At 30.6% G+C, this 18,421-nt stretch overlaps 1 protein-coding gene across 2 annotated transcripts in view; it reads right to left on the bottom strand.

Moving 5' to 3' along the window:
• The window catches only part of LOC143255860 (CCR4-NOT transcription complex subunit 6-like), a 79,168-nt gene that overhangs the window by 59,396 nt on the left and 1,351 nt on the right, over window positions 1-18,421 (bottom strand). For both annotated transcript variants that reach the window (XM_076512190.1, XM_076512191.1), the window contains exons 2-4: window positions 13,588-13,719; window positions 7,379-7,642; window positions 2,263-2,361 (exon numbers count right to left, since the gene is read on the bottom strand). In XM_076512190.1, the coding sequence (XP_076368305.1) occupies window positions 2,263-2,361; window positions 7,379-7,642; window positions 13,588-13,711 (487 nt within the window). In that variant the 5' untranslated portion in view covers window positions 13,712-13,719. The remainder of the gene's footprint in view (window positions 1-2,262; window positions 2,362-7,378; window positions 7,643-13,587; window positions 13,720-18,421) is intronic.

The following is an 18,421-nucleotide window of genomic DNA, read 5'->3' as shown; positions in this document are numbered from 1 at the left end:
TAACTAACACTGTCCTAAGAAAAGGCCCAAGGTTAAAAATTGTATGTAGGAAGGAAAGAATGTGAAATTTTGAATTGTTAAAAATTAACTTACTAGCAACATTAACTATTCATTCAAGGTCTCATGCAAACAAATTGACCCTATAATTCTGTATTTACCATTAGCATCTTTATAAAATTTGCAATATTTTACTAAACATTGCAAGTCTGTTATACACACACAATATATCAATTTTTAATATACTTTGAGGAAAGATATGCTAGTGAATTTTTGAAGCCTTTACTGAGTGACTCTGAATGAAAGGGGATTTTTATACTTATAAAAAAAAAGTCATTCCATCTTACAGTTTTTATGTTTATTTTATAGTAAAACTATATTTTAGGTCTTATTTTCTATATGCTAACCCTTACTGTTGTTAATTTATGAACAATGAAAATATAAATTTGAAATAAAATCAACAATACAGTTTTCCTTCTATGCTTACAACAGCAGTGATCCAAAAGTTTCAAGTTACTTAACAGTTTCAACTAAAAATGTTTTTGGATTTACTTCTCTTCAGCTTGATGTTTTTACTGCAGTACTTTATACACAATGGAACAGTAATCCTCATTTAAAAAACTAAATATCATAGATGGAGCCAATTATCTGTTTCTTTTAGAGCTAACGTAAACACCATGTGACTGAGAAATATCAGATAACAGTCCTTGAGCTTCATGAAATTTTTGAAATTTTACTGAAGTTTTGTTAGAGTAATATTATGTCTTAGTTATTTTTATTATAAAATATTTCACAATAAATAATATATATATATATATATATACATAAAAACATGGTCCTGTAGTACTTAGTGCTTACTCAAGTTCATTTGCATTCAAGTAAAAATTAAAGACCTTCTGTAAGCCTTAAATCTTGTATATTTGGGTGTTCAAAAAACAATTCATATGCATTTTAAAACTCAAAAAAATGTATCACCCACTAGAACAGAATATTTCAAAATTTGAAGGTTAAAATACTGTTACTCTTCATAGCAGTAAATCTGATCAACACAAACAAAACACTTCTCAGCTTAAAATATCAAAGCTGAACACAGATTTATGTAAAGGAGAAGCTGCTCTTTATATTGGATATAAACATGTCTTTCAGTCGTGTTGATTAGTTAACAGTCTCAAAATCCAGAGAAAGAAGGAATGGACTCCTCTGATGGGTTTGACAAATTTACTGATATCTCAGGACGTTCAAATTAAGATTCTGGCTTATAATTATGAACAGTTACTGTTTCTAAGTGCTAGGAAACAGCAGCAGCTTATTTATGGTGTTAGAATATTCTTAAGGGAAGAAATAAGAGCTCAGATACATTTTATACAAGTTAGTATTGATATCTTTTTAAATATTTCTCTTTGAAATTGAAACTCAGAGATGATATACAAATTTGAATAATGGACTATGTTTTTATGCTAAGTTTGATGATACTCATTGTTAAAAAAGTTGTTTAATTAAATTCTGAATGGAACACCATAAAAGGTCATAACATGCAAAAGCCAGGGCTTGATGCAGAGGTTTAGCCCCTAAGTTAACTTGGTAGAATACTTTCCAAACATGCAAAAGATGTGTTTAATTCAGAATCCAGGAGGTACATTCAAGTAAATTACAAAATGATAAAATTGGCACTCAGATAATAGTTGTCCCATGGTCCTGATATATGATCTGAAGACATGCTTTGTTTATGACAGACGAAACTGATTGTTTGGATTGAAAAAATAACATTAGTTGCAATTTTTAGAGGGTAGTAGAACACTAATTTAATGTGTGTAAGAGCTTATGATCCTGAATAGAGAAAGTGCAAATTTCTATTACTATATGCCCAACAATGTTTCCGAAGGTATATTTTGTATTTGTAAATGCCTAAATCATGGGTAGAAAGAAAAACACCTTCTCCAGTCTCTAAATTCACAACAGAGCAAAGTTCATCATAAGATATCAGATACACATGTACTTATCAAAACTAATATTATATGTACTTCTCTTAAAGTTTGCACAACTATAACACTTTCAAATTGTTGATGTTCATACACTCATTCTCTTAAGTTATTTAATGGTATTATTATTTTTTGCTGTCATGAAAGCAATTTTACTGTGGGGTTTTCTTGGAAAGTAGACATTTGAAAGAGTAACAAGGAGCAAAAATATCATTATAAAAAAGTGGTAAAGCACACAATTTTTACACCAATTTTTTACACCAAAAAAAAAAAAAACTACACTTACCAGGAAGATTGTCAAGAAGGAAGGCTAGAAGTTCTTGAGTACCACGAGGCTTACTATACCTTGTATACAGTTCATGAGACAAAGGATTCCCCTTTAAACCTATAAAAACCAAAATCAACTAATGTAAATACTTACAATGCAATGCAAGAACTTAAGTAAAGCTACTTAGAAATAATAAAATATATACATTTTCACAATTAACAGATTTCTTTTAATCCACTATATAGAATCCCACCTATAAGAAAATGTTTTCTTAACTCACTAGTTTCTGAAGTAGCATTTACACAATCTATTTACCAAAATGTTAAGTATAGCTTTTAAAATTTTCTATTTCAGCAGTCATTGGGAAGTGATAAATACAGAATGACACAAAAGTTGAATATAATCATGAATCTTGTATGTCCTGCCTTCACAGCTATTTAATACATGTACCATTGCTTTGCAACACAATGTCAGTTTTTCACTTGGGTTTGCAATTCATGTTTGTATCAATTGTTTGTTACAGTTTTAAAGATTATTGCATTCTCTGTTTCAGCTCTCCAAAATGATTTGGCATGTGATAAACACAGTCTTTGATGTATTTTCTTGAACAAGGAGAGCACTGCAGAATACCCTGTACACAGGGGTGTAGATTTTTTACACCCAATGAGGGGGATGATTTTTGCAACCACTTATGTGAACTGTTCAATTTGCAAATTAGTAATCTCTGATTATGTGAACCTGAAAGCTGTAAACATGTAGTCACAGAGTAATCTTGTTGCTACGATACTTGCATGTATGCTTATGCCTACTGACTGATACTTACAAACTATCGCTTAGATCAAAAAGCTTAGAAGCATGCGTATATTAAAAATGTACATTTTGGCTACTGAAAGAGCCTACATCTAGGCCTAATTATGTAATTCAATTGGTAAGAACACAAGAATCACAAGAACAAACACACAATTTGTAGGCCTGTGATGCAATAAAACAATTCAACAAACCAAACTATAGGGAGGATGATTGTATGCACCATACCCCCCACCTAAAATGAAGAGGGGGTGTATACCCCCATCCCCCAGGATCTATGCCCCTGTCTGTACAAATGGAACAATTCTTGCAATAAAATCAACAATTAGAAACAAAAATCTTAAATAAGAGTGGTATTTACAAATGCCATGGTATTGCATTAGGTTTTCTTCAACCCATATATACAAAATAGTTAGTAATAAACATTAGAAGCACTGTACACCAAGAAACAATGCAAGAATGCAACTAATTTTGTTTTAATCAATATGAATGTTATTAAAGCCAAAAAACTCTCTCACAGACATAAAAGGAATCAATTTAACATCAGAGAAATGTGCATTGGCACTTCAATTTGATGGTCCAAAAACTGTGAAACCTATTTAGTAATTTTGGAAAATAACGATACTTCAAGAACCTGTTACTATAACCTACATAAATAAATTTTCAAATACAATACTGATAAATTTGACTTAAATGAAAAACTTCTGATTATTTAAAACTGTTTATATATTTCAAAGAAATCAGTTGTCTTAATTTTGACTCCCATCTACACGGCTTAGATTTTGAAGATTCAGATAGTAATTATGTGTGTTTGAAATGCTGTCAAGTGTTTGTTTTCTAATATACTGACAACTTGCTTTTAACTTTAAATTTAAATCTAAGTTTTTTAAACAACTGAATATTTAGTTTAGTTCGTTGTTAATCACAAGAGTACACAATAAGCTACCTTTATTCTGCTTACTGCAACTACTGAAACCTCATTTTTTTGACATTATAAACCTCAGATATTATGACTGAGCCACCAGGGGTAGTATGATGTGTGCAATTTTCTTATAGCAAAGCCATATCAAGCTATCTGTAGTGCCCACCAAGGGGAACTGAACCCCTGATTTTAGCATTGTAAGTCTGTAGACTTATCACTGTCCAAGCAAGGAACAAGTAGTATGATGGAAAATATAAATGTAAACCTTAAAAAGACCAAATTCCAAATATTAATTATACTGTAATTAATATCTATGCATTTTAAACTGCTTACTTGAGAGAGAAATTATAATAAAGAAAGAGGTTTCATGCTTCCAAAAATGTTAAAACCAAAGAAACATTTGTTTAAAAGACATGCTTCACAGGTAATAACAGTTTTTATATACAAGCAGTGGAGTTAAGTGAAATTTGCTAAGGAATTAATCTCATGGACAAAGAAAAACTACTATTCACATGCAGATTACTGAGAAAAACAGTTATAATGCTACAAACCGATTCTTGGCTGGAAGATACCTGTTTTTAGTATAGTTCTGTTCCAAATTAACTATGAATTTGATGTTGTACTTAATTCTTTTAATGTGAAGATTAAGATATGTACATTAAAATATGCCCTAAGAAAGTACATTAGTAACAACATTTATTTTTTCAAAAACTAAAAAAAATTAATATGTTCCTCTATGTTTCCTAATTAGCAACACAGACTATAAAACTACTACCCATGATATAAAATAATGTTAAAACTTATAATTACTTGGTTACTTTGACTTGAGTTTTAAAAGATAGAAACCACATTTTACAATTACGAACACATGCTGCAACAGAGAAGCAAAATTAAAAGTTCAATAACAACTCTTCATGACTGAAAGAAACAACTCTAAAGCTTAAAATTAAATAAAAATCAAATTTTTATCTTGCCCTATTTTTTTTGTATTTTTGACTGATTCATCCTCTTGAACCACATACGTATATTATTACTATAGATAAACACGGATGAGAAAGTCATTTCAAATACCTAACAATGTATTCTTGAAACACTTTTTTGCACAAGTCACCAAGTTACATTTAAAGTTTAATTAAATGCCTTTACTGTCAATGTATCAAAATTATATTAACATTATAATGTATAAAGTTATGTTATACAAGCCTTAATTACTTTATTTTAAAAGAAACATTAAACTTTAACTTCAGTTTTGTGCTGACATGTAATCCACAATCTTTGAAAATCCTCAACTTTTGCACTTGCTATTTTGACTCAGTTAATGCCTCTCCTGCAGAGGTAAGTCTACACAATTTAGAACATTTACCTGCCATACTGATACACAAGTTTCAAAGTTCTCTTTCTAAATGCAGTAGAAACGAGTAATAAATTTTGTCAACCCCTGACAGGTACTACGCCCACCTTAATTACACATACTTTAGCTTTATAACATATATGTAGTTGCAGTTACTATACATACATGTTTATAACCATCACAGAGAGCTATTTTACACTATAATCCCACAACAGTTATTTTAAAGCTGGCTCTCAGTTTTCTTCTTCAGGTAGATTAACTGCTTGTAGTACTGTTGGCAGCTTTATCTGCTATGGAACTTAGTTTTTTTGATTGTGTTTTTTTCTTAGTTAAATGTGTTAATGCTATGGACATGTATAGGTCTTACTTTTATACTTTACTTAACTGTGTATTAGTTATGTTCTAAAATTTAAACATTTTTAAAATTTATCTCAAATATTCCCACAGTTCAAGACTCACAATCTTGTGTGAATGTAACAATTATTCCAAAGGCTTGCACATCTCTCCAAAAGATACTGTAATAAATTACAAAATGTGTGAAAATAGAAAATAATTAGTGAAGGACAGGAAAGAAAAATAAAACATTAAAAATCAAGTATATATATGAAAAGTAAAGGACCTGAAATTACAAATATCACCCAAAAAGAATATTCTAAGTTATTAAAAGGTACATATATGTTTATATTACTCAACTATAAACACTTCATTGCACTGTACGTCAATGATGATATCTACAGCTAGTGACATGGTAGAGAAAATGTGAAACAAAATATAAAAACTACTGATATTTACTTAAGTTCTAGAGGTTACACAAATGAAAATCTTTTATGCCAAAGGGTTAACAGATACCCAATACCTCCATTTTTTACCAAAATATTTCATTATTTTATTTCTTTTGTGATATGTTTCTTTAAAATTTACATGATCAAATATAATAAGAAATGTTACCCCTCTTTATTGAACAATATAAAAACCTTTCACACAGTCTGGTTCTCATGTTGTTAGTTAGCCAAAATATTAAAAGCATGAAGATAAATGTAGCCATAGATAAAATAAACACCTTTTGAACTATTTTAACTTTGTAGAAAAATGTATCATCTTCAAAACAAAATTAGTTTTTATTTTTCCAAATTGAAAAATTTAATAAACACAAATTTCAAAGTATTACTGTCATATTTAAAAGAGAAAACATGTACAGAAATACTAAAAGTGTCCAGTTTGAAATACAACAGTAGTTGCAATCATGTTCTGAATCATGGACTCGAGCCAAACCATTAGTTACATTTAAAAAAAAAATATTTATAACTGTAGCTTTCCATTTTGCATCATGAAATAAACTGAGTATAATATTCAGAGTAAACATTTTATGCTAAATTATTAAGAATTAGTACTTACTTTATGGTAGGTTATTTAGAATTAGTACACATTTTATGTTAGGTTACTTATAATTAGTAATGTTTTAAAGAAGAATGTGAAGATATGCACTGTTAAAAATACCATGTTTTCAATATTTCTATGTGTACCTGAAATAATACTCCAAATTAATTTTTAGTTTTATTTCCCAAAATATGATTAAATCGAACAACATAATAACAAGTTTTAATTAATAACTAATCTCCATGTACCCTTTAGTTTTTACAATTGTGTAATTCAATTCCACAAACAAATATATAAAATCCAAGCCTACAAATCTCCTCAAATGCTATACTCTTAAACAATACATTCAATTGAAATTTACAATTCAAGCCCATAGATATGGCAGACTTTTCTTCTTCATAATGAAAAAATAAGATCTACATTCAAAAAGCAATTAGGTACAAGGTTTTTCAAATTCAGACTTCTCTATTTTTTTTAATTAATATGTTTTTACTAGCACCATCATACAAAAAAAATACCTCCATTGTACATCTAAGTATTATTTGCTTTGTAGACTTAATTCATTTTTTATCATTTAATATTTCCTTCTAATGAACAAATGCACTATTCTAAGGTTCAATTACTGATTGAAAACTCAGGCTTTTGGATTAATTAACACAAAGACATGTAGTACTTACCAAGCTTTTTGATTTGAAAAAGTTTACCCATTTCAAATGGAAGGACTCGCAGAAAATTGTTATTCAGTAATAGTTCTCGTAGCAAGATGAGGTCTCCCAACTCAGCAGGAACACTATGTAACTTGTTGCAAGACAAGTCTAAGTGAGTGAGGCAGGTTAATCGAGCAATATCAGGAGGAATATGTGACAAATTGTTATCATTCAGGTACAGAGATGTAAGATGACTCATTCTCCATAAGGCTGGGCTGAGATTTCTGATAGGTCCTAGTTAGTGCACATGAAAAAATGATATATTAGCATCAAGAATATTATCATTCTCAAGAAAAGTGCACTTATAAGTTTAGACAAGAGAAATAAACTGCAGAACTGTATGATAATAATGTGGCATGAAATTTTATCAAGTCTCTTTGTCCATGAGATTTTAAAATATAGCAAGTTTGAAGTCAGTCACACAAAAGCTTTTGACGAGTTTCACTCCTATGATTTAGCATTATGCTTGATATAAAGTCACAAAAGAAATTCTAATATTATCTTCCTAAGTGCTCAACTGTTGCAAATTAAGTTTTCCTGTAACGTAACAGTATATTTTACACATTTGCCAGCTCTAGTTTAAATTGAGCATACAGGCCACATACATACATTACTACATGGAAGCAAAAGAAAATACACTGGATATACTATACACTGAAGATATATCCATATGCATATATATTATACCTGTACTAGAAAACAAAGTATTAATTCATAAGATAAAATAGCTGCCCTGCTGTATTGGTAGGCAACTGCAAACACTCTAAACTAATTTTTTTGAAAAACCAATTTATTTCTTGATGACATTTATATTATGTATATTTTGCACACAATTACACATTAAACTGATTAAAATTTTCACATACACAAGCTTCTGTTTTTTAGCGGACTTACACTAATATACATCAATGCAAAATCAGTGATGTCGAGAAACCCACTTGTTGAGAAATTTATATGCAAAAGTATATGATTATTGAACTAATGACATTCAATAACAAAATTTATTTTTATAGTCTTATTGACTGGTTCTGTATTGTTGCTTTATATTTTGTGTGTGCACATGTGTTTATGTAGTAAATACAACATTATAGAAGAATACTATGTGTAACTCCTCATAAGTTTTTAATAGATTTTCAGTCAGTGGTTGTAGCAATTAAGTTGAGAAATGTATACTCAAACAAATGCAAGAGCCATGCTTCAAAAATAATACACTGGTCCTCTCTCACTATGGGATCAGTTCCACAGTAGGCATATCTTAATATTTTGCAGATTATCAATAAACATTACACAACTTTCATACACAAAATATCAGTTTTTTAAATAAAATGTTTGCTCATGCATTTTTTCTTTTCAGATGGTGTCTATCCAACATGCAAAGTAACTTTGATTTTAAGATTAAAAATACTGTTATATATAAGAATTTTAAAATGTCATATGTAATAACCTTTATAACCTTCAGATAATTATCAAATGCCATTTTTTTATTTAATACACACACACACTTTGTTATTTTCATTATTGTATCATTGTATGGATTTGGTCAACTTGACTGACCTCTTATCCACCATAAAAAATTAGGAAACAGAAATAAATTATGCTTTTTTTCGTCCTGGAATGACTACACATTTTAACATCAAAAACACAAATGTTTAGTCTAAATAGCTTAAATAACATGATACATCTATATATATTTATTATTTTTACTGTATTGACCTTTTAGCTAACATTGCAAAAGTTATAGTGATGTGGCACACATTCTCTCATGTTACCATATCCACAAATATGAAACTGGCCTTTACAAAGTGACCTGCCTTGGCCACTTAATGGACCAGTATTTTGTAAAGTGCAGTCACATTTCAAGTACAATACATTATACACATTATTACTATTTACAAATAAGTTCTTAAATTTCAGTTATTTTCCTTAAAACATAGAACAATAAATAAAGTAAAGAAAACATGTAGTTACAAACTTTGTACTCACTTGATGCTTACCACAAGATGCTAAGCCTTATTAAATTTCACATGTGAAGTAAACAAAATAAAAATATTTTATATATGCATTTTGAATTAACAAAAAATCATAAATTTATACATCAACATCACAGAATTCCAGAATCTATAATTTTTCAAATTTAATATCCAAGATGTATTTGGGTCTAAAAAAAATATATAGTCAGTTGAGAAGGCTGATTCTGAACACTTGCTACAGGCACTTAGCTCAGGTAAAGGTTTCTTAATTACCTGGAATGAGAATTTTCTGGACTTATCCTGAATTCCTAATTAAGAAAAATTAAAATGGACAATATTTCAAGTACATTTGTGTTTTAATTCAGGTTTACATAGTCATTCCATTATTAATATACATCAGTGAAAACTCAAGCATTTTTCAATTGATTTAAACCAAGAAGAACCATGTATTTACCACTGACAGAATTGGAGCTTAACCTAGCAACAACTAGCGTAATAGGTAATGGAGCAATTGAATTTTCCAAAGTACAAATTTACATTTTGTTGTTGGTTTTATATATATAACAGAAAGTAACTAATATTGGATACTAATTTTTTGTACTTGCAGCATTGTCCATATATGGCAAGTTTCCCGACTGGCTTGAATCAATTGTATGCCTGACAGCTGATGGACCAACTGTCAATTTTGGCACAAATAAAGAACTTGTCAACAGATTGAAGGTGCAAAAACCTTATTTGATAGGGATCCACTATATATTGATCACAGATTGGAACTTGCAATTAAGAAGACCATCAAGGACATCCCTTACCTTGATAGTATCCAAATCTTTTTAGAAAACCTATGGAAGTTTTATGACAATTCACCACAGAACTGGGCTGCCCTCAAAGAAGCTGGTAAAGCCAACAAAAGGGACAGGAACCTGGTAGGTGATCTACAAAAAGTGTGATCTGAAAGAAGTTTCTCATAACTGGCCAGCTTTAGCAGAGCATTTGTATCAAGTAAAGCTGTATGACAAAGGGGAACATGGACAGAAAGCTGCAGGATTATACAGTACTTTTACAAGCCTTAAATTTATCCTGTACATGGACATACTCTTGGAAGTTCTGCCTGTTTTGACATCCTTTAGTCTCAAAATGCAAGACAATTCTGCTACTGTGAACATTGTTTCTGACAAACGTGCTGTTTGCAAAGAGAAGGTGGGCAATCTGAATCATGTTGAGAGACCCCATAAAATTGTTAAAGAGCTCACAACATGTGAACAAACTAGCAAGTGGTTACTTAGAGGAAATGTGATTGCTGTTAGTAGTCAGACAAGGGCCAAAGGCTCAAAAATTGCCACAAAAAAGACAGTTGCTCAATCTGTGGCTGAAGAAACTGCCATCTTCATCAGTAAAATTGTCACATATCTGAATGAGAGATTTGAAGAATCTGATCAGGATTTTATTGGTGCCTTTCAAATTTTTGAACCAAGCAACTGGCCTAAAATCAAGGAAGCATTGTCATCTTATGGCCATAATTAACTCCAGACACTACTGGACCACTTTGGTGCTCTGCTAGAAACTAAGGGTTTCAACACTGCAGCTGATACTTGCCAAGCTGACTTACACGAGACACTACTCAAAGCCACAAGATTTGCCAAATCAGATGAGTCCCTGGCTAGTAGTGCAAGTGGATTGTGGGCCCACATGTTTAGTCAAATTACTGTTGATGATGGTAAACCTTTCCTGGATCAACAGTGTTGGCCTTGGTATGCCTCATGCAGGTGATTTCCATGTCATCTACTGAACCAGAACTTTCCCAGATGGCAGTTATTAAGGATGACTGGTGGTCCAAACTAATAAATGAATCTCTTAATGACTTGATGACAATAAAATTAGCTAAGAATAAGATCTGTGATCTTGCAAGCACAGAATTACTGTGCAAGTCTGTAGAATCCTGATGGAAGGACAGTGAAAAAACCAAACTATTTGTGAGTCCACATGGAACTCACACATGTAGAGACAATAGAAATACTGAGTCTACATCAGCTGATGTCTTAGTGCTGAATGACTAAATCTACCAGTTTGATTGATGTGCCATTTTTAATGGATATAAGGCTTGTTGCCACTTGCTTTGAAATAATGTTTCAGTGCCATAAATAAAATGATTCTGTTTTATATAATAATTGTCTCTACTTGATTTCTTGTTTTCGGTAATGTCCAGTGACAATTTTGAGGTGTCCTGCTAAATTTTCAAATGTCTGGCAAGTTTCACTGTCCAGCAGGACATGTGTCCTGCTGAAAATTTAGAATATTTCTACCCCTGCAGTCACTGTCCAAGTATCTTACATACACTATCTCCTGCTCAATGTTCGCAGTGTCTGTTGAGCTGTCAGTCATAATGCCAAAGAATAATGAGGTGTGCAGATGAGATCTGACATTAATTCTAATTGTTTCTGCAATATACTTTGTAAAGATGACTGTTTGTTTGTCATTGGCATAATGTTCTGTTACGTTCATACCAAAGTTGTGCTCCTGCAGCAACAGAAGCTCTTGAAAATCACTGAATGGTTTGGCATTCAAAGCCATATGAAGAGCAGTCTTGAACAGCACAAGTAAATGATCTTTCTCAATCTGGTTAAGTTTGCTCAATTCCTTCATCATGGGAGTTAAATCAGGTGTTTCTTTTGCTGTCTTAGTTTGACAGCTTAGACTGTGGGTGCAACTGTTTTCATGCTCCTTAACAGCACTTGCTCTCAGGTTGGAAGATCCTGTTATGAAGGTGTTCTTCTGCCTTCCACTACTTTGGTCATATTCTTGACAAATTGAGCAAAACATCAGTCCGGTAGCATTATTATACTCCAGCCATGGTCAGCCTCTATTCCATTCATCCTGGAAACGACTAGTAGGCTTAGTGCCAGTACTAGCAGGAACAGTTTTTGCTTTAACACTTGGGCTTGGGTCAACAAGCTTGGGTTTTTTCACTCGGGGTTCCATAGTATTGTCTTCTGATTCATTAGTCTTGCTCCTGAAGCCAAACTGAAATAGATCATGAGACTTTCCCTTTTTTTTTTTACTATCAGATGCCATGGTCAGGTCATCGTAAATGTTTGGCAGTCACATGACTATCCAGGATAGCACAGATTAGGCAACCTAAAAAGTGCATTTTGTGAGCATTCACGACAGTTTTTTTAAATTTGCTTATTTTTTTATCTTAAATAAAATCTTAAATTTTGCAAGTTATTTTTCACTCATTATAGAATATACTTTTAAGCAAAATCTTTGGGCTGTGCATACACAGCTTTTGCCTCACTTATTTTTGAGGGGATGATATATTTGTGTCCGATATGTTAGGCATATGACCATCGGTCACGATGTCTGGTGATAGATGGGAAAGTGCCAGTCAAACTTGATTTTTTAATGGACATGTCCAGCTTTAAATAGAAAATTTCAAACCCTGTTTTTGAACTCACTAATATCATACCAATGTCATGTTTCTTGCTCAATTACTTTGCAGAGGCTAAGAACCACAAGGATGGCATTCTGATCTTTCAATTAATTATACACACATCACTGAGCAAAGCAGATGTATGTTAGCAAATATTTTTGAAACTGAAAGAAGTGAGCAGGGTCAATGTGTTGATTCAATAAATATCTTAATATCTCAGAAAACAGGAAAAGATAAGAGGTCCTTACCATATAGCTTCCCAATACTGGTAATTTGAGTATTTATTTCATAAAAACTATAAACTTTGTTAGTTGGATATCATAAACATCTAATTTGAGCCAATGCTATATTCAACATACCACATGATACACAAAAATCTATATTTAGTATTTTTTAATATATTCTTTCAAATTAAGAAATTAACTTATGCATAATAATAAAATTCACTGAATTTGGATACAAGGTGAAAAAGTCTTATTCTATGAATTTTTACAGTTAATGCATTCAAAACCAATAACTTTTTTCTTAATAGTATTTACATTTCAAGAGGAACGAGACACTATAAAAATATTATAATACAATAAGTCTCAGTCAAGAAGATTATCACATCTGAAATTTTTAGGGCATCTTTAGCCTAGTAGAGAGAAAGAGAAGTCACAGGATGAGTAGCTATAAAACAATCTATTAGCAAACTATAAACAATCTTATTAATGCTCAGTGCTAAAAAAATTGACAAAATGTCAAATTTTCTCATAAATACAATCTTAGATAAGCACTTATACCCGTTATCTCCAGTTCTGGCCAATAAGATCTTTTTCCTGTAGATACCTCTTCAGGTGACATGATGGTATGGGCTCTACGAGGATTTGGAAACTCATATTTGTCCTTATGTAATGATCTAGACATAGGGAATTCTATAAAACAAATTTCTGTATTTATTTATTATGAAATAGACAGGTCAACATTTCATTATTTTCAAAATTGTATACACACTACAACCTCTCACAATGAATAATTGTGCTAAAGTAGATTTGAAATAATTATTTGCAAACGGTTTTAGTAGCAATAATTAACACTACCAAACCATATCATACTCTATAAAACAATTACACTATCTGATTGAGACATGCATGTTAAAACAAAAAAATAAGCTCGTATACAATAATGTATTCATATATTTCAAATATAAGACCATGTGTAAATCCTGTAGATAAAGTGTATCCACAATTTATGCTTATGATTAGGCAAAAAATAAATAAAACTACACTCCAAAGTGGTTCCCACAACAAGTAACTAATAAATTCTGTCAATCCAAAATTGTAGGTTGAAATAAAAATTCTTCAAGCTTTTATTTAACATTTTTATCACACTTATAGATCTTAAGCAATGAAATACACATAGCAAAAGGACAATAAGAAAACTGCAATTATGAGCTAAGAAGAACAGTGCTTAAAATATGTAGTGCAATGAAAGGCCAAAACAAAAATATGTAAACTTAAAATACTACCAAAATGCCAAAACGTACAGATTATAAAACATTCAACCTTGAGACAAACATCATGCTAGAATTCATTGTATTTTTTGTAAATCATCTTATACAGTACGATGCTGAAAATAAACACTTTGATTAACTAAAAACTTGACAAAAGACCACAGGCAAGTCTTTTGTATTTACTTTCCTCTTATGCTATATTATGCTAACATACTAATATATGTTCTTTATATTCAGGACATAGGAAAAATCCTGTTTATCCAAATTATATTTACTTTATGCAAATGAGACAGGCTCAAGAGTGCTATTTCATACTAATGTGAAACATTCATACAAGTACAGGATGAAGTGAAAAATCATATTGCATAGTTTTTGAAAAATATACATTTTTCACTTAGATGTAATTTATGTGTTACTTTTATTAATGTAGTGTTAACAGCTATTCTTGCAATTGTATCACTAGACCAAAAATATTTGATAATAGTAACTGGTTAATTTTCACTTGTTTTAGTCTTACATCAGCAATGAAGTCCTAAAATGAAAGTGAGGTTAGAAATTAACAGTTTTCAGGTTGGGTGGGAGCTATTTAAAAGAACATGTATCCTTTTACTCACCATTTATGTACATTTTAAATAACACACTTGGAATGTTATGAAGTCTTTGACTTTTACAAGAAAGTAGGTAGATCTGACACTGAAAACATTTTGACTCAAGAATATCTAAAAAAGTCAATGAGTAACTCTGATTTTTAAAATCTAAAGAATCCATACTTATACATTACATCATCAGACAAACTATATTACTAGCAAAGACCTACTCAATGAGCAATTCTGCAAAAATCAAGTCTGAGTTTACTTGTAGGCTTCTAAAATTTAGCCTTACTGCTTCAACTTTCAAGTCATCATTTTCTACAGTAACAAAACAAAAATAAAAGGTAGCCTACCCACATTTCAAACAATTCTAAAATGATTAAGTCATATCACATCTACATCTTTTACACAAAGCTTACAAATTAGAAGAATTTAATAAACATTAAATCATTAATGCTCTTTAGTTGATTATTTTTACAAAACTTTAATACTTGGAATACTCAAAAATAGTGACAACACAAAATATAATTTTCATTAGTTCATTATCTGCAAGAACCATTACACTGATTGGTTTAACAGTTTCACTAGTTGAAGAGGACAGTAAACTGTTGGATATATAACTAAATACAAAATTTAGAAAAAAAGCTAAATGTATTACTAATTGAGTAGGATGTAACAACAATTTTAACAAAAACAGTGGAAATAGTATAGAATATTAACACTATTTTGTTTCTAGAAATGGAAGATAGACACTCCTGTGGCTACAACTGACATTTCCTTTTTCTGAAATAAACAAGATAGTTTCTAATTGGATCAAGAGGTAAAAAATTTGTTAAAATAAACAACCATGCAAGTCTGAGCATATCTAAAATGAGCAAACTAACATCTAAATTTAGTTTTAATTTAAACAAACTTTTATCTGAAAAGGATGAGAAATTCTTAAGCTTCTTATACAAGTACAAAATTTGAAATAAATTAATGCTAGCTCACCAATTTTCTAAAAAAAAACAAAAACTAATGTCTATTTTTGTCTAACATAAGTTTCTTTACAAAGTAAAAATACTCAAGTTCATGTATTACAACCAAAAATACTTTTTAAGAGCTTACCATTCTTCTACAAAAGATGACCTGAATGTCGATGTAAGAACAGAATAAACTAAATACACAAGTCACAAAACTATAAAATCAGAAAAAGACTAAACAGACTTCTTCAATCACCAAAGGAGCAACAAACTTCAAAAAGATAGCAATACCACAACATGAAACATTAACTTACAATGAATAACAAAACCAATTCTCTGATCAGCTGATTTTGTACATTCAACCAAAATCAATGTTTGAAGTAGCATTTACCACTGAATCAGACTAGAATTGAAAAAGTAATGATGAGATACTGGTTACTTTTATTACTTTACTGGTTTTATCATTAATTTTGTTTTCATGAATCAGCTAAAGTAGAATTTATAATGATGTTACATGAAGTAATTTCATAAAATGTATAAAGAAAATTACAAAAAAAATAATGTGTTTTCATCACAATCCATAAATCATATAGCAGCCTGCATTATGAATACTATTATACACACACAATAATATCAAATTATGTAAAATTAATTCTATTGTTCTTTAAAAACAAAAATATCGCATGCCAAGCACAGACTGTTTTACTTAAATAAATACATTAATCCTTCAAAATCGAATTCTGAGACTAAATACCTCAAGTTTTAATGAAGATAGCAACTAAGAGAACAAAAAGTTTAAGAAACTTTCATAAAATCACATACAAAGGTCTTAACAAATTCAAAAATTGAAATCACCAGAGTCCTTTCATTAACAACAGTACTGATAAACACCTACATATATAAACAGGGATAAATAAAAATTTACATTAGTTGGTATCTGTGCCAAAGAGCATATGACTGGGTTGAATTATAAAAGTTCAAAAGTCAAAAACTGTTTGACTGAGATGTTTCGGGCAAAGAATCTTTGGAAGGCTTTAACAAACAAAACTGAAAAATTGTAGCTTTTTCAGAAAACAGTAATCAATCAAGTACTCAACATAAAGTGGGTAGGTACAAAAGCAACCTGCACCATTTCTTTTTTGTTTTTTTTGCAATACTAAATACATTGTAATAATATATTTTATATTTCTACAATAACAGTTAAGTAAACCTGGAATTACTAATGGAGTCCAACACCTGTTTTTGAAACTAATTTATCTAACCTACTTATTCACAAGAATGAGTAAGTGCACTACTAGTGCTTGTTGTGCACCTCTGCACAAATAACAATTTATAGTTTTTCATTTTTTATACTTGTTTCTTTTCTGATAATTGGATGCTTCAGTTTGCTCATAATTAAGCACAAAACTACACAACAGTCTATCTGAGCTCTGCCTACCACAGGTATCGAAACCTGATTTCGATAGGTTAAGTCCTCAGACATACCACTGTGCCACTGGGAGGCAGGTACTTCAGATTGACAGCATTTATATCTATCATATTTGTTCTTAAAAGCATTCACTTACATTGCCAGAATATCCATCATAACTGACTATCTTATTCCATTTGTTTACTCTTCTTTGTATATACAGAAATTTCTTATTTCCTTATTACGTTTTTTGTATATTTTTGCTTGCTCCCTTGGATTCATTATAAATACATTTTTCAGCATTTATATATTCAAATCCCTTGTTAATATTAATGATCTCTATGTCTCTTCTAGCTTAGTTAGATTTAAGCTCTTCAATTTGTATTCACATGCCTTATCCTTTGGCTCAGGAAACCAGTTTTCTGGTTCCTCTTTGTGCTCTTTCCAAGGTATCAATTTTTTTTTTTTTTTTTAATATTTTAGGTATGGTGATCAAGATTATACATCATACTCCAAATGTAGTTGATAGATCTTATACCACATCAAAAATGTCTCTGCATTCAAAAACTCAAAAGATCTTATGATCTTAAAAAGTTTAGTTTGTCTTCCTAGTAACTTTTGAAATATGGCACTGGACTTTCAAGTTTGACGAACGTAACATCTTTTTCAGTATCTGTAATAGGTACCTCAACTGGATTCATGAAATAATCTTTCTTGGTACTAGTTGTTCCCAAATGCTTCACACACTTTTCAATATCAAAATCCAACATCCACTCCTTTGGTCAGTTTGTATCATGAGATTAAAACTTAACTGTTCAACTTGGTCTTTATTTTATTAAATATATTTTATATATTTTTTAATCATCAATACAAAGTTTACATGATTATTTGATATTTTTAAGTAAATCATTAATGAATATAACAAACAAGATTGGTCTAAGCACTGAACCCTGGCAAACATCACTAATAACCTTCTTTCACCTAGAATTTTCTCCATTGACTGAGACATTTATATACCAAATTTCTTATGAATCCATGATTTTACAGGTTAGAGGGCCCCAACAGCCTTCAAGTCGCATTAAAAAATGCAGTCAATATCTTGATCAAATAAAATTAATTACTGTTAAGGTTCCCTATGAGTGAATTCACCAAATATTGTGGCCA

This window comes from Tachypleus tridentatus, chromosome 7 (assembly GCF_004210375.1).
Source record: "Tachypleus tridentatus isolate NWPU-2018 chromosome 7, ASM421037v1, whole genome shotgun sequence".
Taxonomy (NCBI): domain Eukaryota; kingdom Metazoa; phylum Arthropoda; class Merostomata; order Xiphosura; family Limulidae; genus Tachypleus; species Tachypleus tridentatus.
Note: the sequence above shows the minus strand (reverse complement) of the source record. Positions and strands in the feature narration are given on the sequence as shown.